Below are 19,111 nucleotides of genomic sequence, written 5' to 3'. Positions count from 1 at the left end.
AGTCAGGATTTCTTAATGCCACCTTGTACTTTACGGAAATGGTTATTTTTGTCTAAATAACATCTTACCGCTGAAGACAGATGAGTAGCTTGTTCTTGTAATGGTGCTAACAGAGAGAAGCAGTTTGGAATTTCACCTGTTGCCACTGACAGTATCAATTAATGGTAAGACTGAAGGTTCCCAAATGCCAGGCCTTGGGAGTGGTCATTCGCTCTATGAGCAAAGAAGACTGTGTAACGCCATCTTACAAGCATGCTGCACCTGAAGGGGGTTTTGATTTTATTGTTTGCATTGCTCTCCTAACAGCTTATCTTTGTAGCCTCCCATAAAAGAGAGACTAGGATCTAAGGGCTGGTGCTGGAAAGCAAAAACTAATACGACATGAATCTAAGTCTCTGTCTAACCCATGAGTCTGTAGTCATTCCTGGACAAGAAATTAAGTCAGTGTCAAGCCTAAACAGAAGACTATATTTCAATCATGAATTCTTGGTTTGAGAAAAGTGTAGGAGGGTTATTAGAACTTTTAAAGGTTCTGTTTGGGCAAAACTGCTGGCAGTGGTAAAGAGAGGTGATTTTCTTTTGTCTCTTTTTTTTTTCCCTAAGACTTAGAATGAATTAGAATGAAACACAAGATACCAAACCTATGTGGCCATGACTCCCTGGCCATCTTTGAGCTGGAAAAATTGTCCATAAAGTCTACTCCCTGTAGTGAACTCTCAGACCAAGAATCAGTTAGAAGTCTCTCAGCATACACAGTAATACAGTAATGACTTTGACCTTCTCCTTCCCCAGTCTTAATCAATTATGCCTTAAAGAAGAAGAATACTTTTAAGTTAAATATATATATATTTAACTAGAGGCTTGAATATATATATATATTTATATATATATATATACACACACACACACAATTACATTTAATTTTAAGCTTTTCCTCTTTCAAACTAAAACCAAAGAGTCTTTTAAATGATCGGGGCCACAGTGAGGTGGAGGTGGGGGGTGGTACACAAATGAGTAAACCAACCTGCCTGACCTGCTCTCTTGTTTTTAAGTATCCAGTAATATGATCATTTTGCAATAAATAACTGAACCTACACCTCTGGGAAATTCCGGGTCTCTGCTTCTTTAATTGTGGCTACTTTGTTCAGATGTGAGGCAGTGCCATTCCAGCCAAAGAAACCTGATCAAATTTCCTTCCTTCCCATCTTATTTGTATTCTTTATGAAAAGCCCCAGCAGTTGTTTGAAACAAGTCTGGCCTCTGGTTAAAGTTTAAACTAGTAGTGAGATCCATCTCAAATGGAGTGTTTGTGACACTTTTTGCTGCTCCTGGCCTAGGGTACTAAGAGTATTAGACCCCAGAAGCAGCCAATTTTGTAGTGCCTTTTAATACACAAAATTGTATTAACATCAACATGGATACAGATGGATGCACTGCAATAAACTGTAACCACTTGAGAAAAGCCTTTATTGACTCTCAAGTAAATAATGCACATTTTAAAGGATCTAAATATGCATTTACATAATGTGCTATAATTTTTTATTGTGTCAACTACTCACACACACACATCCATAAGAGATGTTTTTCTCCGTCAAAAATTTGGACTCATACCATTTTTTGTGCATTGCATTAGCACCATGCCAGATTCACAATGGTAGTTTCTCTTCTCTAGGACCTGAGCTGACCATCTCAAAATACAGCTAGTGAATTTTGCTGATTGAATAATTGGTTGGTTGATTTAACCCCAGTGACACTTTCTAAAATAATTTGTGACCACTTGTTCGAAAACTTAAGGCACACTAAAAACATCTAATCCAAGATAAAAGAGAAATGAAATAAAGAAGAAGGAAAACCAGATTTAGACATGGCTAGAATCTTAAATCTGAGCTTTAGAGCAATGGAAAAATCCAATGCAGTCTCATTGTTCAGGGAAAGAATGCTACGAGAATGTTATCCAGAGAAATCACATGTATTTAATAGTACTCCCTAATGGCGCATGTGATAAAGAATCTGCCTGCAATGCTGGAGACACGAGTTTAGTCCCTGGATCGGGGAGATCCCCTTGAGAAGGGAATGGCAACACACTCCAGTATTCTTGCCTGGAGAATTCCATGGACAGAGGAGCCCAGTGGGCTACAGTCCATGGGGTCGCAGAGATGGACATGACTAAGTGACTAACACACACACACACACAACATACTTTGTGATGTGTGTAACACAACTGTTTTCTGTTTGAAGAAATGAAAGCACAGGATCTTGAATGATTTATATCCTGTTCCAATGAACTAGTGGCTGAAGTAGACATCCAAGGCATGAGAAAATAGGGGTTGTGAAGAATGACCCTTTGAAATGCAGACTCAGCAGGTGTCTAGTTTGAATCTACAGGCTAAATGATTTCCTGGTATTAATTAAGAATTAATTGATTCTTATAAATCAACCATGATAGAGTTAACTCCATATAGTACCATGTGTTTTCAGGTTTGTGTTACAATAAACTGTGTGACACAAGGAAAAGGGGAATAATTTTTTTTTTTTTTAGTAACATGTAACAAAGAAACTAAGGTCTACAGTTTAGTTGTTAATGATTTTCTTTTACATGTTTATGAAAAACAAGAACAACAGCAACAGAAAGGGCAAGGGTGTTGATTAAACAATTAAGGGAGGAATTTCATGGTCCCGTTAAATTATTTCCTCTATCAGGTTTCTTTAACTTTAATCTATCCAGTCTTTGCTCAAGTAAATTTTTCCCTTGGACAGCATTCTCTGCTGGCCACCACAATTTCATAATCTCACAGCCATTCATCACTTTCCACTTGAGCACCTGAAGCATTGCCACTTTATTATTAAGGTCTGTTTCCTGTAGGCTCTTGACAATGGAGGTGCCACCTTTGCGTTTGACATGCTGCAAAAGTTGAGTGTATCATTTCATTGTGGTCAGTACATTCCCAGCCTCATTTGGGAAATGCCACATTCCATCTCTAACTAGAAACTATTTGGTCAAATACAGGCCACCGGGTAAAAGTTTCTTTCTACCAGCAAAGACGAGCATACCATATTAGATGAAAAAATTCCTTGGGTTCTTTAAAGCCTTTTGCATCATAAGAGATGGCTAGAGCCATTTAACTTTTTAGCTGCAGATTTTAACTCAGAGATTATAACGGATTCCAAGATTTATCATCCAGTGTATTAAGTCCTGGGCTTCCCAGGTGGTGCTAATGGTAAAGAACCTGCCTGCCAATGCAGGAGACATCAGAGAACACAGGTTTGATCCCTGAGTTGGGAAGATCCCCTGGAGGAGGACATGGCAACCCACTCCAGTATTCTTGCCTGGAAAATCCCATGGACAAAGGAGCCTGGTGGGCTACAGTCCACAGGTTCTCAAAGAGTCGGACATGACAGAGCGACTGAGCACAAACACATTAACTCCTATGTTTTACCAGTTTTCCTATATGCTCCATGGCTCTTTGCCAGGAAACATTTTTTAAGTTTATGTTTATTTGTATGGCCACTTTATTAATTTCTGATCATTCATTGTACCATCAGCAGATATTTACTGAGTGCCAGACACTGTTCTGGGGATATGACAGTGAATCCATTAAAGGGATGGAGAAACTATTTACTGAGATGGTGAAGAGAGAAGAGCCACTATGAATTGATTTCATTCAAGATGCCCTCAGTTGTAGGACTGAAGACAACTTTGTGTCATTTCAGTGTTGTATCCCAAGCCCATAGTAAGAGCCTAGGAATATTTTCGGATAGATTAAAGGTTGCGTGAATGAAGGAATCTTATCAAGTCATCTGCATGGTATGGACTGTTGCTCCCATTCCAAACTCCTGTTTCTATTCTTGAAAAACTACAGATGCCACTCAAAACCTCAGAGTTCTTGCCACTCCCAATTATTAGTCAGAAAATGCCCCAGTCCTACAGATACAGTAGAGAACAAAGAGCCCGTGTTCAGGGATCAATAGAGATGCATCCTTTTTTGACAGTCCTCAGCCTTACTGATCAAATGGTGGTAGGAAGTGTGGCCAGTCTTGCTTACTTGCTCTTCAGTTTTATTGAGTCATTCTCAATGTTAGGAAAGCCTTACTTTCCAAATATTTGGGTATTCGTTTGTTTTCTCTTTGCAGGGGCTCCTTGAGTTTAAAGATTTAAACTGCAAAAAGTAAGGAAAAATAAATGCTCTCATCTGCTTCTACTTGGGAGATGTCTCTCGGGCCCTCTTCGGGAGATGAGAGCTGCCATGTTGGCGTTATTTGGTTTGTGTCTTCAGCCCACATGCTCTTCTTACCCTCCAGCAGGCTTTACCAATAACCCTTCCACGTCAAGAGCAGGAGTCTTCCAAGGCAAAATTATTAAGCACTTCACGTACAGTTTTTTAGCCTAACATAACATTCTTCCTATATCAGTGAAACTCAGTATATAAGTTCAGATATAAGGGAGTGATAGTTGTCTGAGTCTTTGATCAGTTTGTATGAGCAGAGGGCCAGCAGTTTAGCAGGGGTCACTGCCTATCTCTTCTGCCTGTGTGTTCCCCTGCTCTAACTAACATCTACGCATTTCAGAGTTTGGCTTTGAAACCTTCCATGTAAAGTGAGGCACCCAAATTGCCTGGGTTCATTAAGTGATCATTTACTACAGACTTCAAAAAAATTTCATCCTGAATTAGTCCCTAGAAATTTCCTTGAAAGGGGTATAAGAGCTTTAACAATGAATTATTGTCTATGGAATGCTCAGCATGAAAGGGGATCCATATGTGCAAACTAGAATTTGTCATATGTAATGTCAGTTAAATCAGGTCTAATCTACCAAATACATTTTTTATTGCCTGCTTCATTAAAAAGGCTCTTAAGGTAATGAATAATCTTCAGCTTCACCAAGGATTATTAATGCCTTTATAACTCATGTCCACTGAAAATAGAAAGACAGCTTGAAACTCTACCCTAATCTAACCTCCATGTTTGTCTTAGAGCTTTAAGGAAGAAAATCTATCAGACCTCTCCAGTATTAAATGCTGTCACAGGAGCCGTTGCTGTGAATTGAGTCAGGAGAAGAAGTTTTAAGAGGCAGTTGAATCTGGCTTAAATGCTGTGGCCAAGCAAGGCTTCCTCCGTTAAGCCTGGTGTTTTGTTTTCCCACAGCAAGTCCACACGCGACCCCGTCGACTCTTCATTTCCCGACGTCACCCATCATCCAGCAGCCCGGGCCTTACTTCTCTCACCCCGCCATCCGCTATCACCCTCAGGAGACGCTGAAGGAGTTCGTCCAACTTGTCTGCCCTGATGCTGGTCAGCAGGCTGGACAGGTGGGGTTCCTCAATGTAAGGAAAATTCTCTTTTTTTTCTCAATTTCTTTAGAAATATTAGCCAAATGTAAAAATAACAAGGGGAGACCTTATGACCATGTGACGTGGTGTTCCAATGTGGTGCCGACTGACCAATGTCATATTTATTCTAGATTGTGGGAAAGTTAACTTACTCTAAGAGGGATTGGCCAGGATTTAAAAACAGTGTTTGCGTTAACTTCTCAACTGTCAAGTTTATGGATATAAATCATCTCAAGGGTGAACTGTATAACCTTCTAAGGTCTGTGGGCAGATAATTCCACCTCCCGCACACTAACCCACGGGCTCACACAGTTAACAAAACAGAAAGACCGAATAATTTTAAATAATGATTTTGAGTGGTAGGGGGAGGAGGGGGCACAGATGTTTCAGATCAACTAAGTTGATATTTTTTAAAAATAGTCTTCTAACACTTTACATCAAGTTGACCAGTACTTGAACTCAAGATGCTCAAAGTAGTTTATTATAGTTTGCTATTTCTGCAAGTAGTTATCTTTCCCACTTATCTTTGTATAAAGCTAAACAGTCTTCAATAGATTTGAATGAAGATTTAATTTTTTTCTCAAATAAGCTAAATCGCAAACTGAAACAATATTCCTAATGTAAGAGTGATTTTTTTTGAACTTTTTATTTTGTATTGGGACATCAGTTCAGTCGCTCAGTCATGTCTGACTCTTTGCGACCCCGTGAATCGCAGCACGCCAGGCCTCCCTATCCATCACCAACTCCCGGAGTTTACTCAGACTCATGTCCATCGAGTTGGTGATCCCATCCAGCCATCTCACCCTCTGTCGTCCCCTTCTCCTGCTGCCCCCAATCCCTCCCAGCACTGGGACACAGCCGATTAGCAATGTCATGATAGTTTCAGGTGAGCAGCGAAGGGACTCAGCCATACATATACATTATCCATTCTCCATCAGACTCCCCTCCCATTTTTTAAAAATCACAAATTTTGTTTCAAATGTAGAACCAGATGTTTACAATGGATAGCTATATCCCAAGGCCAATAATAATAAATTGGAAATAATGAACAGCATAAAGCCAAATGTAATTTTCCTTTTATCCTAATAACTACACATGAAGCCACAGATGAACCATAATTATGATTGCCTAATTTAGAATATCTTATCACACCATTCTATCACTGATTTTCTTGCTTGAAGAAATACCTGATTCTGCATATCTGAGACAGAAAAGGCAGCTTTGACTAATGTCTGGTGATGTGTTAGCAGATACATTTCTGTCTAGACAACAAATCAATATGGAGCCTTTTTTCTTTTTGCTTGTGTATTCATTTGCTTGGCTTATTCTAAAGCATTCACTTATGGACTTTTAGCCCACTCAGAAATAACACACAGGCAAGTTTGTTGGCAAGAAAGCACAACATTCTGACTGTCAGATGAGATTGTCTTTGAGGAACAATACTAAATATATAAGTGAATGTTGATGAAGGAGTGAGACTTCCTCTGCAGAATTATTAAGCTTTAACTTAAAAGCCTGGGACAGCAGCATCTCCTTCAACTGAATTTTGATTCAGGACTAGAGCTGGAATAGAAGCTGTTATTGCTGAGTGAACGATGTCACTGAAGACCGGAGGCAGAAAGGCCACTTGGGAAGCAATGAAAAGACTGAAGTGATCACCAGCATCAAGCATCTGACTTTCAGATTTCTAACTTCTTTTTTAATAGTCCTGACATCATCCTATATAACTGTCAAATGCCCAGTTTTGCATTTTGATCAAAATTTTGTAGGGTTTAAGGCAGGTCTCTTCATGGGACTATGTGGAAAACTTGAAAATAAATGGATTTTATTGCTTTCTTCAGAAGAAAACTTTTCTTTTGTTAAAGAGCTGTTACTTGGTTGTTCTAACATCAGGCAGCCAAATAAATATGACTCTTATGGCATATGCTTATATAATTTAAATCAAAATTAGAAGTGATATTTTTCCTTAGCAGAATTTTGACAGCTGAATTCTAAAGTTTCTGTGCCTGATGTTATACAATATGTGAAAGAAATTTTTTATGTTCACTTAACATATTTATTAAATGTTATATAATATCAACTTTGAAGAGTGAAAATAAAATATTTTTTTAATTTCAAATGTGTATTTAGGAAACTTCATTATATCTATATAAATAGGCATGATGGAATAATTCCACATTCTATAAAACACTTATAAATTAAGTTAATATTTAATAATCATGAGAATGATGACAAAGGTCACAGTTAGTACTGAATCAAAGCATTTCAGGCACAAGTTGGCAGGTCATTTCATAGAATCAGATGCAAAGAAGGTCAAAGTAATTCAAGAGATAAGTTTAGGATACATGGAGCATGTATGCCTAAGACTGTACTTTTGTGGAATGTCTTAAGAACAACCTACAATTCGTCATCCATATGCTCTTATGGAAGAATTCAAGCAGCTAGAATACTTCGTAATTTGCATAAAATGTGCCTAACGCCTAACAAACCCTTTGTTTTCAGAAGCAGCTAATGGTTCCTGTCTGTGTCTTCTTTTTCCCGTGCATGTTTTGTTCTGTTCCCACCCCGGCAGCCCAACGGGAGTAGCCAAGGCAAAGTGCACAACCCATTCCTTCCCACCCCCATGTTGCCACCACCACCGCCACCACCGATGGCCAGGCCTGTGCCCCTGCCGGTGCCAGACACAAAGCCTCCGACCACGTCAACAGAAGGAGGCGCAGCCTCCCCCACCTCACCAAGTAAGTATGGCTGAGACAAGGCGCCGGTCACTTACAAAGCTCTGTGCACTTGAATCCACATCTCAGCTTGGCCCCTCACTGCATAGGCTTTAGTGAAAGGCACGATCCCCAGTGATGGTTGTAGCATGAGTTCGCAGAACCAATACCAGATCAAAGCAGATACAACTCTAGGGTACCACCAACTATACCAAGTGTGAAAATGACTGGGTGTTTGGGTGGATGAAATGGTATAACTACATGCCCAGTACTGATAGTCAAAATATGAATTATTTGGTGTTGCATATTATTTGAGTGGCTTTGAATGCTATCCTCATGATCATCAAACAGCATCTACCTGTATGACTCTTATTAGCAAAAATTCCTCATACTTCAGTAGAGTCCTGCCTTCCAGTAACTTACAGTCCAAGAGAAATGCATTTGATGAGCTACAAAGGCTAGGTACCTCTTCCATCAAATAGAAAAATAAGTTTAGATCAAAGTAACCAATTCAAAGGTGTGTACATTGAACATTCACCAACAATAAGAGCCTGGCAGAAGATCAGAGCTAGTAGCCATGGCAGTTGCCTAGCTAAGATTGGCAGAGGGAGGAGATGGAAGATGGAATTGGAAGGAAAGAGAAAAGAACTCTTGGCTCTTCTCTGAATACTCTGGGAAGGGTGATCAAGCAATATAGGATTACTTGATAAATTAGAGAGAGAACAACTCTCCTGGTATTTCCTGATATTTTAAAGATGACAAGGGAATAGAAATAGGTTGAACACATAAATTTGGCTTTTATTCTACCTGAAATAATGACAGGAAGAGTGGTGGCTGCAGGCAGAGTTCCCAGGTAATGGATAAGACTACCTAGTCTTGCCTAGGGGGTGTGAAGACCACCTTCTCTAAAGCACTACAGGGGGATCAAGGCATAGGAAAGAGTGGGAACTGTGACAGTGACCCCAAAGAGAGGAGGTCTTCAAGGAAGTGAAGCTGGACACCAGGCATCTACTGAGGAAGAGGTGAGCATAGACCAGGAAAGAAGCAGTAAGATCAAGAACTGGAGCAGCAGCTATGGAAATTGAATGGAAGAAAGCCTAAGACGAGCTGTTTTCCAGACATAAGCTTTAGGCTTGGACAGCCATTTGGATGAGTATAGTGAAGGATGATCCAAATCTCTCAGTATTGGGGACAGTGTGGTATTATTGAGTACAGGAAGGCCAAAGAGCAAAAATGAGCCTCTGTTGATCCTGTGTTCATTGAACTTAATGTGGGGGATACTGATTTCAAATATCTAGAGCCCCTCATGGGTATGGGTGAGATTCAGGTTATCTAGTATGTATTCATTATGATAATGCATGCAGAAGTGATTGCCATTGTGCATGGATTCTGGTTTTATAGCAAAAAGACGGAGAGTCTAGAGGAAATTCTGGGCAGGCTTACTTCTCTTGGTAAGAAGTGGTTCAACAAATGAGAAAACCCTGAGTGTCCAATGACATAGGAAGCAAACTAGGCTTGCTGTAAGGATCTTGGAAGCTCAGTTCAGAAAAGCTTCTGAGAAGTAGAAGCTTATAGGTGAGTCCTACTTATTGTGTATTCATGCAACATCTTCAAACTAGTCAGAGAATAACCATCCTCAAACTCTATTAAAATAATCTAGTCGCTGGGGATATTGACTTATGCATTGGCAACTACATGCTTATTGTGCTGTTGTACCACTTAGGCATATTGTATCACTTTTCTGTTCTCTCTATATGTACAGGACATTGACTGAGCTCTCAAAAAACCTTGTTTAATTTTCTTCTTATTCTACATAGAGTAAGCCTAAAGGATAAGGGCTCAACCCCCCACCTTTCACATCAGTAGCTATATTTCTCTTCCAATCCCAAGTTTCCTCATTTGTCGAATGTGGGCAGTAATCCCTAGCTGGGCAAGGTTATGTGAAATCAGCCACAATAAGCACCACACCACCACCAAATAAACTGGAGAATTATATTATCTCCCAGGGGCTTATCTGTTGACTCAGACAGTAAAGAATCTGCCTGCCATGCAGGAGACCCAGATTCGATCCCCGGGGTTGGGAAGATCCCCTGGAGAAGGGAATTGGCAACCCACTCCAACATTCTTGCCTGGAGAATCCCATGGACAGAGGAGTCTGATTGGCTACAGTCCATGGGGTGGCACAGAGTCAGACACACAACTGAGCGACTAACACTTCCACTTTCATTTCATTATTTACGAAAACTCTTGACTAGTGGAAGCCTCCCAGTCTAGGCTAATGGAGAAAGGTATCTGTAGGACATGTAGAGGCTGCTTAACCCCTCAATCAGATTGGCACCTTTGAGTCTCTTCCCTGGGCTTCATTCCATGGATTGAATCTAATGCCTTGTATGAGAACATACCCTCTGTCCTCTTGTGCCCAGCCTCAAGCATTCACTTAACATGATGGGAAGAGGTGTGGAGGAGGCCTTGGCAGATCCTGGTTCATTAGCACCGGGTTTAGAGATTTTTAGAAAAAGAATTTCAGGAAAGGGGAACCAAAGTTTGATATTTACATAATAACTTTATACCTACTTTTTTTAATCCTAGGCTTCTAGGAATGTAGACAAAACCAAGTGTTCTACTGATAGCATAGAAAGGTTTTTACCATAATAAATTTTAGCCCTTGTTTCTGGTCTTTCCTGTAGTTTGCTGAATTCACAGTAATATGTTATTTCAGAGCAATATATCAGCTATCTTCTACTTTATTTTTAAGACAGTGATAGCCTGGGAAACCTGTAATTTATAGTATAGGAGAAGCCTCTCAAATTAAAAATCTAAAAGCCCACCGGCCCACACTGGGAAGACAGCCTTCTTTCATTCATTTATTCATCCTTCATATATTAGGCATCTGTCATGTGCCAAGGACTGTGTTAGCCACTTGGGATACAAAGATGAGTCACCCCTTCTCCAGAGAAACTCGGGGTTTGTTGTGGGAGACAGCTGGGGTACAGGCAGCTCACCCAGACAGCACCGGGACAGAGGTGTACATTGGCGCCACGTGAGGACTTGGGAGCGAGTTGGGTCCAGGTGTGGGGCCTCAGGTGAGATATTTTGGGAAGGAGTGACTTCTTAGCTAGTTCAGGGTAGCATTCTGACATTTCAAGCCTGAGGGAGAAGGTAGAACTTCTCCTCAGAAACCCGCTTGTAGGTGGAAGGAGGGGGTGTCTGAAATTGGATTACCACTGGATAAAAATTTAGAGCAGAAGTATCATTTCATTAATTTTGTGCTTTCTTAGAAATTACAACCACAGGGTGGTTGGATCCTGTTTATCTTTGTCAGTTTGTTAGAGCTCAACTTCAGCAAGAAGAAACATCACGACAGAGTATTAAGTACAGATGTTCAACATCCCAACAGTATATCTAATATTGAGTCTTTTTCAAAACCACTAATTGTATAACCTGGGACAGTCTTTTCTGCTGAGAGGTTTAAGATGATTTGTGATAAAATAAGGGTTTAAAAAGGAAAGTAGGAATCACCTATACTGACAACTCTTCTGGGCCTGGACTCCCATGTCTGTTAATAAGAATAACCCTAACTGCTCTTCACACTGTCACAGACAGGTTGTCAGGACATAGTGGGATGACAGATGTGCTGTGCTGTAGACAAAGTCCACGACACCATTTTGAATATGCTCATTTATAAAATACAAATGTGTGCCAGCCTAAAGCAGAGTATGTGTTTTTAAACTAATCAGTTGCCTCTGGCACCAGTGTGCAACTTTGCAGCTGTGGCCAGGAAAACGAGGGTAAGACAGATTTGGGGGAAAATAGTTCCTATAAAATAATATGCTTTAATGGAAAAAATCCTTACCAAAGGCCTAAAAAAGAGTAGTGAGGGTGGAAATAGCAGTTCTGTTCTCTCAAGCAGGACATTCATATTGTTGATATGTTTGGAGGAAGATTGATATATACTATGCCAAATCTCTTTAGGATACCATAACAAACAGAAGGAATAACTGGTAAGAGTAATTCACAGTGGATGGATTCTACTTCTGCTGATTAACTGGGTTTAGATAACCGGTGAGAGAATATCGCTTCTTTCATTCATTCAGTAAATAGTTATTGACTAGCCAGTATGTGCAAAGCCATCTTGTAGATGCTAGGATTCTGCAGGAAATGAAAAAGATGAAAAATCCCTGATTTTGTGGAGCATTCATTTTACAGAAGGAAGAAAGACAATGAATAAAATAATAGTAGGTAGGAGTGATGTGAGATGCACAGAGGGGTTGGGATTAGTGGGGGTTGGATACAACCTAAACAGGTTGGTCAGAGAAGGCCTGTCTGAGAAGGGGAGGTTTGAACAAAGTTCAGCAGAGGCAAGAGGATGAGCCATGAGACTGTAGAGGGAAGAGCAGGAGGATCAGCCAGCCCACCTGCATGTTTGAGGAGCAAAGCCCAGAGGCCAGTGTGGTGAGACCATGATGAGTGAATGAATGAAAGTAGGGAGACGCCATGTCTGAGAGGTCATGTGGATGAACAAGGATATGACTGGGAGGTGGGGTCAGGGGGAGGCTTAGGCTCATGGAGGCAGCAAATGTTGAAGGTTCTTACGGGCCATTGTTAGGACTTTGGCATTTGTTCTGAGATGGGCAGCAAAGGAGTGACACAAGTTAGGTTTTAACATAAACTTGTTGAAGGCTTTGCTGAAAATAGATTTCAGGAAGCAAGATTTAAAATAGGAGGACCAGTTATGAGGCTTATTTTTAAATCAATAAATATGAGTGTCTTCTACAAGCCAGCCACTATTCTAGGCAGAGGGATCCAAAGGTGAACGAAGCAGACCATCCACTTCCCTTGTGGCACTTATGTTCTAGAGGGAGGGGACAAACAACAAGAATAAGTAAGTTAGTAAATTAGGGACCAGTGGGGCACTGCTGAGCCTCTAGCACCTGGGGGTAGGGAGGGCAGCCCTCCCAGGTGCACGGGGTCCTGGGGTAGCTTGCTTTCAGCTATTTCTGAAGTCCTTTTGTCTTTCTCAAAACAAGAGGTATTATATACGTTTTCTTGACTCAGAGGCCATTCTTACCATGTCCCTTAAAGGGAACAGAATTGCTAAATTAGTCAATTATCTTCCCAAAGGTACCCAGGAAACTTATTAACAGCTGATTAGGACTTCCCTGCCTGGTGGCTCAGACGGTAAAGCGTCTGTCTACAATGTGGGAGACCCGGGTTCGATCCCTGGGTCGGGAAGATCCCCTGGAGAAGGAAATGGCAGCCCACTCCAGTAATCTTGCCTGGAAAATCCCATGGACGGAGGAGCCTGGTAGGCTACAGTCCGTGGGGTCGCAAAGAGCCGGACACGACTAAGCGACTCCGCCACCACCACCACCAAGGATAATGGAACAAAGTAACTCAGGGAAGGGAGGTGGCGTACCATTGCAGCACTGAAGGCAAGAGCTGCTAATGACCTGACCCATGTGGGCGCAGTGCCTTCTCAGTCACTTCAGTCATGTCCGGCTCTTCTCAACCCTATGGACTGTAGCCCACCAGGCTTCTCTGTCCATAGCATTCTCCAGGCAAGAATACAGGAGTGGGTTACCATGCCCTCCTCCAGGGGATCTTCCAGACCCAAGGATCGAACCCACGTCTCCTGCATTGGCAGGCGGATTCTTTACCACTGAGCCACAAGGGAAGCCCCTGTGGAGGCAGTAGGGGTGGTGAGAAATATTTGAAAGGTAAAGCTGATAGCATTTACTGACATGTTAGATGTGAGCTGAGAAGAGAAAAAAAAAAAAAAAAAAAACTGGGGATATCAGCAATGACACATAGATTTTTGACCTGAGCAATTGAAAGGATGGAGTTGCCATAAAGCAAGTTGAAAAAGTTGCAGGAAGCACAGTTCTGGGCAAGGGGTGGGGATCATAAGTTTAGTTTGACTGAGTTATATTTGGAGATGCCTATTAGGTATCTTGGGCTTCCCAGGTGGCTCAGTAGTAAATCATATACCTGCCAATGCAAGAGACACGAATTTGATCCCTGGGTCAGGAAGATCCCCTGGAGGAGGAAATGGCAACCCACTCTAGTATTCTTGCCTGCAAAATCCCATGGACAGAGGAGCCTGATGGGCTACAGTCCATGGGGTGGCAAAAGAGTCAAATGCAACTGAGCACACATCCATGCATGTTAGGTAATTTTACTGGTAAGACTAATTATAATAACATCCTACCTACTGCAGTTCTTTGCAGTGTACTGAGTTTTTCTACATGCACCATCTCATTAATTGGGAAGGGACTCCTTTTCAAACATGTAATAAAACAAATGGATATTCCTCAGAGTCCTGAGGACAACAGCTCAAGAATAGGCAAATCTCTCATTACATTTGGATCTGTTTGTGGTATGATAATTCAAAATGCACAATTCATTTTCTTAATTGCATTGTAAAATTCAATTTTTTATAATAGGTTGGCACCAAGAACACACTATAAAAATGGACTTTTCCAGAAAAGAAACTGAAGATTGGCATCATAGCCTAGAATTATAATGAAAAGGAAAAAAAAACAAACATTTTTGAATTATGACGGGAGATAAAACATGAATATTTTCCTTTTTTAAAATAATTAGGAACTCAAAAACTCAATTTAAAAATGCATGAAAGACTTATAAACAATTGTCTCCATCCCATCTTAGCCATGAACTCTTGATTTTTTTAAACTAGACTTCTATTAAATTAGAAGTATATAATAACAAGTTCCCTTTTTTATTTTTATATCTCTAATGAATCTTGTATACATTCATTATATGAATGAGTTTGAACCTGTTAACCAAGAATGTAACAATAATCTCTGACCAGGACTGAAATTTCCTAGTATAATAAACATATGTTCAGTGCTTTTTGGTTAGCAGAGCTCTTTACACATATATTTTATCTCATTCCCATCTTCTTAAGACTCAGGAAGTCAGGATTTTATAGATAAGGAAAGTGAGATTCAGGAATGAAATCTCGAATTTCCCAAAATTATAATCCCATAGTGTGCATGGGCACTCAGTCGCTCAGTTGTGTCCGACTCTTTTGCAATCCCATGGACTGTAGCCCACCAGGCTCCTTTGTCCATGGGATTCTCCAGGCAAGAACACTGGAGTGGGTTGCCATTTCCTTCTCCAGGGGAGCTTCCTGACTCAGGGATGAAACCGACGTCTCCTGTGTCTCTTGCATTGCAGGCTGATTCTTTACTACAATAAGCCATCTAGATGAAAAAGAATAATTCTATGGTCGCATGGTGCTAGCTCCTACTGTAGCCAAATTACAAAGCGATATGACCCGATTTCTGGTTACCAGGGAACCACAACTGCCTATTCTTGTCTGAAATTAATAACACAACAAAATGTTGAGCTTTTATTAATGCCAAGCACTTTAAAAATTGTTTTTTATGTATTATCTTGTTTTAATCCTCACATTAATGCTGTGAAGTGCATACTTTGAAAGTAAATACCTTAATGGAGAAACACAGGGTGTGAAGAGATAGATAACTTTCTCAAGATCACTCAGTCAGGTGTAGCAGCGTCTTGACTACACCCAGCCACCTTGAACCTGCAGTTCATACACTTGGCCAGAGCATCCTTTGAGGATCTTCACTTTAGCCCAGTTTCCAAGTTTGCAGTGCAGATCCTATGGGAGAAGTATAAAGGAAGATACTGGTGGTCATTTATACTTCAGTGTGGATCAGTTTCTGTTGCTGAGAATAACTTTTTGTTATCAGGGAAAGGAAAGAGAGCTTAAGGAGGGAGATAAGCAAAGAATAGCAAAAAGGTGGGAAAACAGTAGCTATTGCTAAAGGCAGAGGTTCTTTGTTCCTTAGGGCTCTCCAGAGCTTGGACTGTTGATGAGTGCTTAGAAGAATTACTCTCTGAGTTTTCACCCAAATAATGATGGTTCTCTTTTTCATCAACACTTTTTTATGTGTTAATTTTAATCAGTAATTGAATTAGAACAAATCAGTGGATATGTCATATACACAATTTTTAAATGATATAAGGACTGTATTTCCTCTTTCAGAGACGAGCTAGTGAATAATGACAAGAGAGAATTAAAAAAAAGTTAGTGGCTTCCTTTCATAAAATAGTGTTTCTTTACTGGTACCTGGACTCTTCCTTTAATTTTTAAATTTTTAAAAAAGGTTTTGTTCAATGAAATTCACCCTTTGGTGTACAGTTTTATGAGCTTTTAAAACATCATGGATCCTTCCAACCAACACCACATACAGGATACTGAACAATTCCAAAGAGCTCCCTCCTCCTTCTTATCTACTCTTAAGTTAATGTCTGATGGCATTTAGTGCCAGGGAACATATTTTACTTTGATCTCTCTATTTCCACATTGAATTTTATTCTTCAGCCAGCACTGCTTCTATCCCCATTATATTTTAATTTTTTATATTCTTCTGAATCAGAAAAAGACCAGTTTAACTACAATATTTTAGTATATGATAATAGTGACATTTTCATATGGAGGAGGGAAAAGAATTATTCAATAAAGTATATTTGGATGACTGAGTAGCTATTCACAAAAAATAAAATTCCTTATACCAAAATAAATTCCAGGTGGTACAAAAATTATAATATAGAAATATTGAGCCTTAAAGTACCACAAAAACACAGGGCAGACTTTTTTGAAATATTGGAATGAGAAAGACCTTTCAAATAATATAGAAAAGTATCTTGACATAATATTGGTGAGTGTGTGAAAAATAGGCCATTCTCTTATACTGTTAGAGGACTGTAAATTGGTTCAACCTCTTCAGAGGACTATTTTATTATATATATATTTATATATATAAGTTTTAAATGTAAGTGATACACAGTGTTGGACATATGAGCAAAGATATACAGCAAGTATTCGTTGCAACAGTGATTATAGTAAAAGAGTGAAAGTGAAAGTCACTCAGTCATGTCCAACTCTTTGCAACTGTATAGTCCATGGAATTCTCTAGGCCAGAATACTGGAGTGGGTAGCTTTTCCCTTCTCCAGGAGGTCTTCCCAACCCAGGGATCGAAACCGAAATATCCAACTACCCACTAATATGATATACATTAGAAAACCCTTTGAAAAGAAGGATAGGGCTTCCCTGGTGACTCAGTGGTAAAGAATCCGCCTGCCAATTGCAGGAGACACGGGTTCCATCCCTGGTCCGGGAACATCCCACATGCCATGCCATGGAGAAACTAAGTTTGTGTGCCACAACTATTGAGCCTATCCTCTAGAGCTTGGGACCTGAAACTACTGAAGCCCACGTGCCCTAGAGCCCATGCTCCACAAGAGAAGCCACTGCAATGAGAAGTCTGTGCGCTGCAGCTAGGGAGTAGCCCCCACTTGCCACGACTAGAGAAAAGCCCGCACAGCAACAAAGGCCCAGCACAGTCAAAAATAAAAATAAGTAAATAAATTAAAAATAAGGGTGAAAGTGAAGTCGCTCAGTCATGTCCAACTCTTTGTGACCCCCTGGAGTGTAGCCTACCAGGCTCCTCCGTCCATGGGATTTTCCAGGCAAGAGTAATGGGAGTGGGCTGCCATTTCCTTCTCCAGGGCATCTTCCCGACGCAGGGATCGAACCTGGATCTCCTGCACTGTAAGCAGACACTTTTACCGTCTGAGCCACCAGGGAAGTCAAAACTAAGGGCAGGTCTAAATGAATTCATGGAATAATCTTTGAGTTATATTAAGTCAGCAAAGCAGAGTGCTAAGAAACAGTATGTATAGAACATATACTACTGTAGAGTGGGGGATGTATATATACACTTGAGTGTGTATTGACAGACATTGCTTTGTTGGGAGGTAGTTCTTAAGTACCTTACCCAATGAGAATGCAAGATATTATTGAGTTTTAAATCCCCTTTTATGTCAAATATAATGGTTTATTTAATCTTTAAAGTATTTTTCTAGTGAACTAAAATTTTTCTTTAAATCTCAATCACTAATTACAGTGACCAAAACTCACACAGTGGGGTCGGGTAAGGGGGGTGATCCAGAAAAACCTTGGTAAATTTTGTACATCTAGTTTTTAGTTGCACTCACCTGAACTTTGGGTATGATAGCAAAAATATGTGCTCTTTCTGGTGGAGAGTTATATTTTTCTTCCCTCCCAGAGAGCATGGAATTTAGTACAAGGATAACATTTTCACCCTCAATAGCCATTATTTGCTCACAAGTTCTGCTTTAGGAACCCGTTGGATACAAATGTACATGTGCTATCTTTAAGTTATAATTTTCAGTAAACACTTTTTTGCAGAGCATTTCTACTTTGTGCACAACCCAAATTTTTAATGTCTAATTGTGCAAAAGAAAAATAATTATTGCAAATCAGGCACTTTGATAGGTATTTTCATATGCATTACCTTAGTTGCACTTGATTGTTATTTTAATCTGAAAAATTGGAATCATTAGCCCTCTTTTTAAAAAGAGGAAACTAAGATTGAACCAGGATTCGAATCCAGGTCTGTTGGATGCTAAAGCCCAGTGCTTTCTACTCTACCACTTAACTATATTTCAAGACATGCCATAAAAAACTTTTCTATTATTCTTATAAAAACTCCTAGGTACATTGAATTGGATGAAAAACAGAGGAACTCTTGAGCAGGGGAAAAAAAAGAACTGAACTTTGTCAAGAAGGAATGAGTGACAAAAGAAAACAGACAATGGATGATTACGTTCATTTGGGTTATTTAAGTTATCATAACCCATTCATGTCTTATTTTGCCTCAGTTTTTTACTATTTCAAATGACAGAAATGACATGAGTTTTCACATTTTCTTCATGAAGATAACATATGGCAATGCATTGTAGGAAAATTGAAAAATACAGAAAAGTATTTAAAAAATTATTCTCCTATAACCAACTACTAATTGACATTTTAGTCTGATTTTCTCCCCTTTTTTCAGTGCATTTCTCTGTGTATGCTTATATTTATATAAGATGATTGTGACCTACTGCATATAATATTTTCTATGTTATTTTCTTAACTAGTATTTTACATCTTTTCTTACTTCATAAGAAAAAACTAGGAAATGTTATTTTAAATAATTTTTACTTATTCT

At 39.8% G+C, this 19,111-nt stretch overlaps 1 protein-coding gene across 4 annotated transcripts in view; it reads left to right on the top strand.

Annotated features, from left to right (window-relative positions):
• The window catches only part of NFIA (nuclear factor I A), a 391,127-nt gene that overhangs the window by 322,148 nt on the left and 49,868 nt on the right, over window positions 1-19,111 (top strand). For 3 of the 4 annotated variants that reach the window (XM_065911941.1, XM_065911931.1, XM_065911913.1), the window contains 2 exons: window positions 5,143-5,321; window positions 7,900-8,065. In XM_065911941.1, the coding sequence (XP_065768013.1) occupies window positions 5,143-5,321; window positions 7,900-8,065 (345 nt within the window). The remainder of the gene's footprint in view (window positions 1-5,142; window positions 5,322-7,899; window positions 8,066-19,111) is intronic. The other variant, XM_065911922.1, reaches the window with a different exon arrangement.

The sequence above is a fragment of the Muntiacus reevesi genome, chromosome 1 (assembly GCF_963930625.1).
Source record: "Muntiacus reevesi chromosome 1, mMunRee1.1, whole genome shotgun sequence".
NCBI classification, from domain to species: Eukaryota; Metazoa; Chordata; class Mammalia; order Artiodactyla; family Cervidae; genus Muntiacus; species Muntiacus reevesi.
Note: the sequence above shows the minus strand (reverse complement) of the source record. Positions and strands in the feature narration are given on the sequence as shown.